The 10862-nt window shown below is 36.3% G+C and overlaps 1 protein-coding gene across 1 annotated transcript; it reads left to right on the forward strand.

Annotated features, from left to right (window-relative positions):
- Positions 1-7129: 7129 nt before the first annotated feature.
- Positions 7130-8164, forward strand: LOC115885513 (craniofacial development protein 2-like). Its single transcript, XM_030904462.1, has one exon. The coding sequence runs from the start codon at positions 7130-7132 to the stop codon at positions 8162-8164; it is 1035 nt and encodes a 344-aa protein (XP_030760322.1).
- Positions 8165-10862: the final 2698 nt, after the last annotated feature.

Here is a 10862-nt window from a genome sequence, read left to right on the forward strand (position 1 = left end):
TCATTTTTCCGTAAGCCGCCCATCCCAAGGTAATTCGTCTAGCCAGTTCACAGGTATGGTTATCTCTGCTTATTTTGATCTCATGGCCCAAGTATACATATTTGTGGACTAATTCTATTCTGTTGTTGTGAATTTGTATGTGTTCGCTGGGCACCATATTAGTCATTATCTTAGTCTTGTCAAAATTTATTGTTAGTCCAATCTCGTGTAATGCATCGTTAAGTTCTTGAAGCATGTCTTTGATCTCTCCCGGACTATCTGACACTATAACGATATCATCCGCAAAGCGTAGGTGGTTGAGTCTCTCTCCATCGATAACTATTCCTTTTTGTTGCCAAGCCAGCATTTTGAATGCATGCTCAAGAACAGTAATAAACAATTTTGGCGACATGGTATCGCCCTGCCTAACTCCCCTTTTTATTTTTATCTGGTTAGTTATGGAATATAAATTTACAGTTGTTGTAGCATTGTCATAATATATGTTTTTTATTATGTTACAATATCGATGGTCGATTCTACATTCTTGTAACGCTGTTAGGATGGCCGGTAATTCTACCGTATCGAACGCTTTTTTAAAATCGACAAATATCAGTGCTAGGGGACGATTGTATTCGATGGTTTTTTCTATTAAGGTTTTTAAAGACTGCAGATGATCGTTGGTACCAAATTCGGAACGGAAACCAGCTTGCTCTTTAGGTTGGTAGAAGTCCAATTTTGCCTCTAGTCTATTTGTTATAATTCAGGTATATAGTTTATAAAGATGGTTAAGAAGGCTAATTGGTCTTTAATTTTCCAGGTCTGCTATGTCTCCTTTTTTATGTGAGAGGATAATTATTGAGTTATTCCACTTTGTAGGGATATTTTGATTTTCCAGACAGAGATTGAACAGCCGTTGAATATTGGTCATTAGTACGGTTCCTCCCATCTTTATCGCTTCTGTGACGACACCATCATCCCCCGGAGCTTTATTGTTCTTCATCGTTTTCAGAGCATTGTAAATTTCACTTACAGAGATTTCCGGAACATCCTCAGAACCCTGATTTTGAACCTTTCTTTTTAGGTACTTCCTCGAGTCTAGAGTAGAATGGTTGGTGTATAGTGTTTCATAGAATGTTTCCACAATCTGTAATAAATGTTCTCTATTAGATGTTATATTACCATTTTTCTCCTTGAGTTTGACGATTTCTTTCTTTCCATTAGTGAGCTTGCGTCTCATTATTTTCATACTCTTATTATCCTCGATAGTTTTAACAATTTTTTCGTTTCTGTGCTTTCTTATCTCTTTTCTGATTTCTCTTGATATTTCCTTATTTAGTTTATTAAAATCACCTTGACTGGCGTGTTCGTCGCTTTTCAATTTCCTTCTTTGTTCCATTTTGCGTTGTGTTTCCAAACTGATCTTTTCCTCCTTCAAATTGGTTGGGCAACATTTCTTTTCGGCTTCCGTTATTGCTTCTACTATTATATCATTTAGGATATTAAAATCGTTCGGTGGTGATTTGTTTTGAAGGGTTTGAGTGATGTGGTTTCCGAATTCCTGTATACTTCTCGGGTGTGTCAATGTCTTACTTTGTTTTTTCCTTATCATTTTGTGCCGTTCGTAATTGGTGTTTAATATAATTGTGGCTCTCACCATTCGATGGTCGCTTGATTTTGCCAAACCAAACCTTTTGTCAGTGATAAAGTAATCGATTTCGTTTTTCGTTCTGCCATCTGGGCTTTTCCAGGTCCATCTGCGGTGGGGTTTCTTGTGGAAGAAACTATTGAAAGGGGTTGTATGGGGTTGTGCTGTAGAGGTAGTACCTTTCATCAAGGACGGTCGCACTCAACGACATAGTCGGAGAGTGGTCGGCGATGACTGGTCCTCATAGGACACCCAATTCTCACTTATGGCTCCACGCGCCACACCCCGGGCAACTGCACCGACCTGCAGGCAAAACTAAGTGAGGATAGCCAGATATGGTGAATCTATACGCGTAAAAGAACGCACAAATAGCAGCGACTGACCCAGAGTGGGCGGCTGCGAACAGCGTCTGTTCCCAGATTGGACGGCTGAAATTAACATTGCCAACACGCAGCGGCTAGCGCGGCATTGTACTCTTAGCCAAAACCCTTACAAATGTCAGATTTCAAAACAAAACTGAAACTGCCCCAGGTGAGTAAATACTCTCACACTGATTTATCAGTCTGTCCCAAGGATTCTGGGGGGGACACAAATTTGACAAGAGTATGTCTGCAGAAATCAACAGTTCTCAAAATTGCAACCTTTAATACTAGAACTCTACTTTCTGAAGAAAGTTTTACCGAAATGGAAAAGGAATTGGAAAAGATAAGATGGGACATTGTCGGAATGAGCGAAGTTAGGAGACGAGGTGAAGGTCTCGAGACCCTAAAATATCTGGTCATTTGTTTTACTATAATGGAGAACAACACCAGTCAATAGGAGGTGTGGGTTTTTTCATAAATAAAAGTCTAGCAGAAAGCCTGAAAATCATCCACTCAGTATCCACTAGAGTAATATACGCCATTTTTAAAATAAACACTAGATACAACCTAAAAGTAGTTCAAGTTTACGCTCCAACAACAGAACATACATGAGGAGATTGAGACTTTTTATGATGATTTATGTACAGCTATCTCAAATAACCATACAGATTTCACTGTCGTATGCGGTGACTTTAATGCCAAATTGGGAACGAAATTAGATCCATCAGAAACTGCCTTATGCAACTTTGGAAGCCCAGGATGAAACGATCGTGGAGACACTCTTTTAAATTTCCTATTAGAGAAAAACTTGTTTCAAATGAAGTAAGAGTAAATGGAACAAACCGTTATTAATTTATAATTACATATTAAGAAATAAAAAACTAAGTATGAGAAAAAAAAATATCATCTTTAACTTACTAACACTTTATCTTTAACATCACTTTCGACCTTTGAATTATAAGGGTGAAATTCGTGAGGAGCTTTTGCACTTAATGTCGATATAACTAGTAAAAAAATCAGGCTCGTGTTTGCAGTGGTAATATATTCACCTTTGCATGATTCGTTAACTGTAGGTAAAGCTTTTAATGATACAAGAGAACATGGCGTGTGTAGCTTAAGTGTTAATGCGATAATTAACACGATCGAGTTTTTGTTCCCGACGATGTATTTATTTTATATTTATGTACCAAACAACCATACATTTCCGGTTATTAATCAGATTTGTACAAAAATATATTACTAGGTCTGTGTTAATTTTATAAGAGTAAACTTTAACATTATAGTTTTATGTATATTTTTTCACTACTACAAATATCTTCTTTATAGTTTTTGGTCTTCTAAACTATTAAAACATATCTATAACTCTGTGGCGGAAACTCTTCAAAAAAGTCCAATAGGTATTCCGCCACTTTTATTTGGTTTTAGCCTATAAACTATAAATTAAAGAGGCCTTTTTAATACAGACTAATAAAAATTAATGTATTGTTCAGGGATCTGTAGAGGTTAATAATGTATGGCTATCGCTTCATTGATTTTAATGAACATAACATAAATAAATAAAATAAGTAAAAATTGAAAAGAAATTAAAAAATAGTCATACAGAAAGTATGTGGATTTTTAGTTTTACCTCATTAAGTAATTGTTATCAGGTAGTATTTGTTAATTTTGATGTTTAACTTGATATAATGTAATTTAACAGAATGTCACCGATCGATGGTGAGGAAATCAAGGAAAATCTTTGTTTTTTCTCTGTCGTAAGTTCTGAGAAACTTTTTCGAGTGCCTTAGACCGTTGCGTTGGAGGATTCCCAATTACTGAGTAACATACATATGCATGCGTTTTAATGATTATATGGATAAAAAAATGAGGTATTTGATTGTAATTCTGTCTACCATTTATAGATATTAATCTAAAGAGATTGCAGGCTACAGATTTTAAATTATTATATAAAGGTGTTGGCTGTGCCCAAACCAAACCATATATATTCTTACAAAACTAGACAGAATTTCTGATAAATAAAAAATAACACTCTCTTATGGTGAATAATACTCTATATTATATTTTTGTCTTTCAAAATATATGCCCGTTAATTTACGTATTAAAATATTTTCGGATTTTATTTAAAAACTGTATAATGAGAAAAGAAAAATCTAATATATTTTTAAATTACGTAATTCTTTTTTTGCTGGGAAGGTTTATATGGAAGTCAGACATTTTTAATTAATGTTTGTGCAGTAAAAGCGCCTTTGAAGCACCCATTAAAAGTTCGTTTGTTTTCTAAACCACTAATGCTATATAAGTAATATCCAGAATAACAACTGACGAACATTTTTCAGAAAATTTTCATAAATGAGAAACGAAGAAAAACAACAAAATTCTAAAGAATCATTGAAGACTATGATATAATATATCTCTGGTATACTCGTAGATAAATTACTATAGGGCATGGTAGCCTAAGAGCTGACGACATATTTAGAGAACATAATATTTTGAGCAAGCTAGAATAACTAAAAATGTATAGTTTATTAACTGGTGAGCCCAGAATCCTAAGTCTGGCTGGGGGGTTGGGGGTATTTCGCTACTGCGCAACCTATAACATTTGCAAAAAAATAAATCCAAAAAACATTCTTTAGGCAACTTGAAATTTGTTTATTCTTAAATTTTAGCATCTATTTAACCTAGAAATAAGTATGCCAGAATTTTTTTCGGGTTTAAAGTGTAACCCGACCGTTCCAAATATGTTTAATTATTATACATGGAAAACATACTTTAGGCATTCTAAAATTTTTACAGCGTGTTTATTAAATGATATTAAAAAATATGTGTTAATTGCCAGACGAATTCAATGCGATTTAATACTTGCCAGACGCAAATAAAGATTTTAAATGAGCACGATAAGAAAGTCTTATGAGTATCTATAAGCGCGAGAAAGATTGTTTATTGAGACCCGGTCGGCAGCCGATGCGGCTGACGTAACAGCATTTTGGAGTCGTGAAAATTAAAAAAAACTAACTAATATTGAATAAATAAAAAGAAACATTTTTTAATAACAATGTATGATTGAAATCCTTTCAGTAAGAAGACTTTAATTTAAGTATTTTGTATCTGAAAGAATAAAAAGACAAATAATTATTTAAAAATTAGCATAATATAATTATATTTTTTTCAAACGTCACAAAAATATAATTATTATTATACTTTTGTGACATATTATATTATTATTACTTTTTGCGACCTGACTGACAATATAAAAAATCATTTTAATGCCTAAAAGTAAAGCACTTTTACTTACTTTTGAATCTATTTAGAAAGATTAACAATGGTACTTTAATAAAATTCCAGAATACTTATTTTTTAGCACTGTACATGGTACTGTTTTGTCGGGACTACGTTTTCTGGTAAAACCACTTCTTTAAATTTTAAACCATGTTGTTGGCTTATAAATATTATTTGCATTTTTGTAGTCTTCCTTTATCAAAAACAATAACTTTGTCACTAGTAACTTTTTTACAAATTACACAATTTAAATGTTTTTTATCCATTGTGGTTTATTAGTTTGAAATGACCAAACCAAACCAAACCGACAAAAAAATTGTTTTTATGAAAATTTGAAGTACTCCAAAATACTGTTACGTCAGCCGCATCGGCTCATCATCGGCTGCCGACGGGTCTCAATAAAGTATCTTTCTCGCGCTTATAGATACTCATAAGACTTTTTTGTCGCGCTCATTTAAAATCGTTATTCGCGTCTGGCAAGTATTAAATCCCATTGAATTCGTCTGGCAATTAACACATATTTTTTAATATCATCTAATAAACACGCTGTAAAAATTTTAGAATGCCTAAAGTATGTTTTCCAGGTATAATAATTAAACATATTTGGAATGGTCGGGTTACACTTTAAACCCGAAAAAAAAGTCTGGCATACTTATTTCTAGGTTAAATAGATGCTAAAATTTAAGAATAAACAAATTTGAAGTTGCCTAAAGAATGTTTTTTGGATTTATTTTTTTGCAAATGTTATTGGTTGCGCAGTAGCGAAATACCCCCAACCCCCTAGCCAGACTTAGGATTCTGGGTTCACAAGTTATTAAAGTTTATATTTTTTGTTATTCTAACTTGTCTAAAATATGTTCTCTAAATATGTCGCCAGCTCTCCGGCTATGGTGCTAAATTTTAAAATAAATAAAAAGGTCAATCTTTTGATATCTTCAAAAGGCCTAACGTGTATTATAATGTATTCAACACCTGCACTAGTAAAACCCGAAATTCTTAAATATTATGAAATGATTCCAATATTATTTCAACTCGACCAATATGAACGGTAACCGAGACGGCGTGAAACAGAGTAGCCGGACAGTTCTGATTTCTCCCGTACGAGCGCTGCTGTGCGAATTTAAAAAAAAACGGCTGAAGTGCACCAAATCTATAACGAATATAGATAATCTTATAATGATCATAATTTAATTTGTTCACAATTGTGTCGAATCTTATCAATCATATTAATCAATTGAATTTGAATGTAGTAGACAATGATTCAGTATTAAAACTAAAAACAAAAAAGAGTTCACACTTGATAACGGTCAGTGATACTTCTGACCGAAACGTTGTGTAAGCAAAATAAATAAAGACAACGGAAGTCCTAAACTCTTTTAGTTTTAATGCTGAATACTAATCAATTATTTTTTATATTATCGTAACATTAATTTATAAATTAAACTTTCTTAATATAGGTACCATAATGAATCATCAACATTATCAAGAATAGATATCTGTTACATAGTTATCTTTACTATAAAGCCCAGTATTCCAGGTTGTTAGATCTCAAATTTTGTTTGAGATCTAACACACAACCCCGTGTCGGGTTGCTAGTCCCCCATCGGGCGCGTCCCCGGGTGGCGGATAGGGGGATGCCTCCCAGATATGGGTGGTACCGGGGAAATGAAATACCCGGCGCGGACCAAAACTAGCACTGAGGTGTGGCAGCTGGCATCTCAGAACTGTGCACAGACATGTGTTATGGAAACTAAACGGCTGTGCAACGGGCATCAAACGGCGCGATGGGAACCATTGGAACGGCGTTTGAACAGCGGTGCAGAAAGCCCTGGAAAACTACTGCACTATGATTCCAAGAATGACAACCATGGCAGAAGTACAACAGATGATGGCCCCTAGTCCGTGGCAGGCTTTCAATAGCCAAGGGGTGCTAAGAATACCCACGAAGAAAAATGCTAGGACCCACCCGAAAGTGGACACATCTCCAGGTCTTAAGCTGGGAACCTGGAATGTAAGAAGCCTGTATGTGGCTGGTAAGCTGGATAATTTAACACAAGAAATGGAACGCTGTAAGGTAGATATAATGGGCCTTAGCGAAATCAGATGGCCGAACAGCGGCCAATGTACAACCGAAAAAGCAACACTATACTACTCCGGAAACAATCAACCTAACCGCTTTAATGGGGTTGGATTCATAGTCAATAAAAACGTGAACAACAAGGTAAAGAATTTTGTGGCATATTCGGATAGGTCAGCCCTCCTGCAGCTCAAGGCTGATCCCGTAGATCTTAACATCATACAGATTTACGCTCCAACGACAGACAGGCCAGAAAACGAAGTAAAACAACTATATAAGGAAATAAAAGAACTAATGAAACTGGTGAAGAAGAGGGAGATCCTGGTGGTTATGGGTGACTTTAACGCCAAAGTCGGTCAAGGCCGCGTGACAGACGTGGTCGGGGAGTATGGCTTAGGAGAACGCAATGAAAGAGGTGACACGTTAGTTCAGTTTTGCCAAGAAGAAAAACTGATCATCGCAAACACATGGTTTAAACTTCCCCCAAGAAGGCTATACACCTGGCAGTCACCGCAACACACACCAGATTATGTCGTCAGGAACCAAATAGACTTTCTATTAATCAGCCAAAGATATAGAAATGGATTAAGTGGAGTAAAAACATATCCAGGGACCGATATTGGATCGGACCACAACCCGGTAATAGGAACACTAAAAGTAAGACTAAAGAAATTAAGACGGGCGCCGAGAAAGAAAGTCGACATGAACAAATTAAAGAAAGCTGAGATAAGAGCGGAAGCAAAGGAGGAAATAAATAGGGAAATTGCCAAAATCAGGACCCTGCCTCAACCACCGGATGATGTCGGAAAAACATGGGACCGTTGAAGAACGCAATAGTCACCACTACAAATAACATAGTTGGACCACCTACATACAAAAGGAGGAGATGGATGACTGACGAGATTTTGTCGCTGATGGCTGAGCGCGGTCTGTGTAAGAATAGGGATCAAACCAAGTACAAAGAAATTGATAAACAAATCAGAAGGGAAATACGCAGAGCTAAGGAGCAGTGGATGGAAGATAAGTGCACTGAGATCGAGACAATGGAAGAAAAGCATGACCACTTCAATATACACAAGCTCGTAAAAGAAACAACAGGACGTACAAAACATTACAAGTCAAATAGTATAAAAGATGACAGTAACGAACTCATAACTGACATTAGCAGCCTACTGAACCACTGGAAAGAATACACCGAACAACTATTCCGCGAAAATGAACAGAGAATCTTTACGGATAATTGCGCTGGCGAAACCGCACCCAAAATACTAAAGTCAGAAATCATAAAGGCCATTAAACAGGGAAAACAGGGAAAAGCAGCAGGACCAGATGAGATTTATATAGAAATAATAAAACTGCTGGACGAGGAAAACATTGAAGTCTTGGTGCAAATGTTCAACAACATATATGAGTCGAGTCAAATACCACAGGACTGGCTACACTCGGTGTTCGTACCCTTACCAAAAAAACCCAATGCTGACCACTGTGACCAGTTTAGAATGATCAGCTTAATGAGCCAGGTCTTAAAGCTCTTCACAAAAATAATTCACGGAAGAATATACAACAGATGTGAAAAGGAGATCAGCACCACACAGTTTGGGTTTAGACAGGGATTTGGCACAAGGGAAGCATTATTCAGTCTGAGTGTTCTTCTTCAGAAGTGTCGAGACCAGCGAAAGAATGTATGCGTGTGCTTCATAGATTACCAGAAAGCCTTCGACTGTGTCAACCACTCGGAACTTATAAAACTTCTAGAGGAGAAAATGGTGGACAGGAACGACCTGGCATTCATAAAAAAGCTTTACTTAAACCAGATAGCATCGGTGAAGGTAGGAAATGAAACCACCTCTAGTTTTCCAATAGAGAAGGGTGTAAGACAGGGTTGTGTCTTGTCGCCTCTCCTCTTTAATTTGTATTCGGAGGCCATTTTTGACAGTGCCTTAAAGGACACAGACGACGGCATAAAGATCAACGGCTACGCGGTTAATAACCTTCGCTACGCTGATGATACAGTCATCATTGCTGATAACCAAGAAGCATTACAGCGACTTATCGATAGAGTATCCGCGGAAGGCGAGCGACTCGGTTTAAAAATCAACATCGATAAGACGAAGACTATGATGGTTGGCAGAACCCCGATCGACCGTCTAAACATCTCGGTGAACGGCCAACAGATTCAACAGGTCCCGAAGTTTAAGTACCTCGGCAGCTGGATTACCGAAGACCTAGATCCAGACACGGAGATTCGAAGCAGGATCGAACAAGCCCGAGCAATATTCACGAACATGAGAACTCTGTTGAGTAACCAAAGCCTGAGTCTACGCCTACGTTACCGTTTTGTAAAAGGCTACGTATACTCAGTACTACTATATGGCGTGGAGACCTGGACCCTCAAGGCAAAAACTATGAACCGACTAGAGGCCTTTGAGATGTGGATATTTCGAAGATTGCTCAGGATTCCTTGGACTGATCGCGTGAGAAATGACGAAGTTCTGCGACGTATGGGAACGGAAAGAATGTTGCTTCAAATAGTTAAAAAACGGAAAACAGCTTACTTGGGCCACATATTTAGAGAAACACCAAATATCAATTCCTGAAACTGATTATGGAGGGGAAGATTGAAGGAAAACGTGGCATCGGAAGAAAGAAGTATTCTTGGCTTAAGAACATCAGAGACTGGACTGGTCTCGATGCCCATTCACTCTTTAGAGTCGCCCAAGATCGAGACGAATTTGCCAGAATTGTCGCCAACATTCATTAAATGAATACGGCACACTAAGAAGAAGAAGATCTCAAATGCGGAGGAAACGAGAAAAACTACTGTTATTTCTTCTTAGATATTATATCCGACGTAGTATAGTAGGAAAGAAGATTTATAAAATGATAGATCATATACAATCCAGAAGGATAGAACGCAGGAAAATTAGAACAATATCAAAGTTATAAACATTTTTTGAATTTCAGTTTGAAAAACTACATTTAAAGAGATTTTTTGAATTTAGTCAAATATGACCATTATTATGACCATTAAGCATGCATTTGTAGATATGTATTACATTTATGTCAAAATTAATGTTGTTTTTAGAGAAATTTTGAATAGCAAGTAGTTAGGTATAACAAGTAAGTATGTCTAATGGATGTCTAGTTTATAGTTCATATCAAATAAACTTTTAGTCACGTGATTAAGCTTGACCGGCACAGCGTTGCCCACTTTTACATATTTTCTTTTAGTCAAAATATTTTAGGAAACAGAAATAAATAATTATAATATATAAACAGCTTATTTACATCAACAAAACTCACCTTCTTAACAGCACTTGAGGGCTATTACTACCGCTTTCCCGTTCAAAATATTCTAATAAAGTTGCGATGAGTTTTTTCAAGCTATTAAGCTACCTCATACACTTCGCACGAAAAGCGGTTCTTTTCTTCTAAAAAGAACAATGTTCGACTGTAAGGTCTGCTAGTAAACATTTTTAAGCTTAAAGTATCACAATATTATTTACTTAAACCAAAAACTTGT

Source organism: Sitophilus oryzae, unplaced genomic scaffold, assembly GCF_002938485.1.
Source record: "Sitophilus oryzae breed Bouriz unplaced genomic scaffold, Soryzae_2.0 scaffold_395_pilon_pilon, whole genome shotgun sequence".
NCBI classification, from domain to species: domain Eukaryota; kingdom Metazoa; phylum Arthropoda; class Insecta; order Coleoptera; family Curculionidae; genus Sitophilus; species Sitophilus oryzae.

Excerpts from the sequence above, each read along its gene's own strand:
- LOC115885513 (XM_030904462.1), top strand. The coding sequence starts at position 7,130 with ATGGCAGAAGTACAACAGATGATGGCCCCTAGTCCGTGGCAGGCTTTC.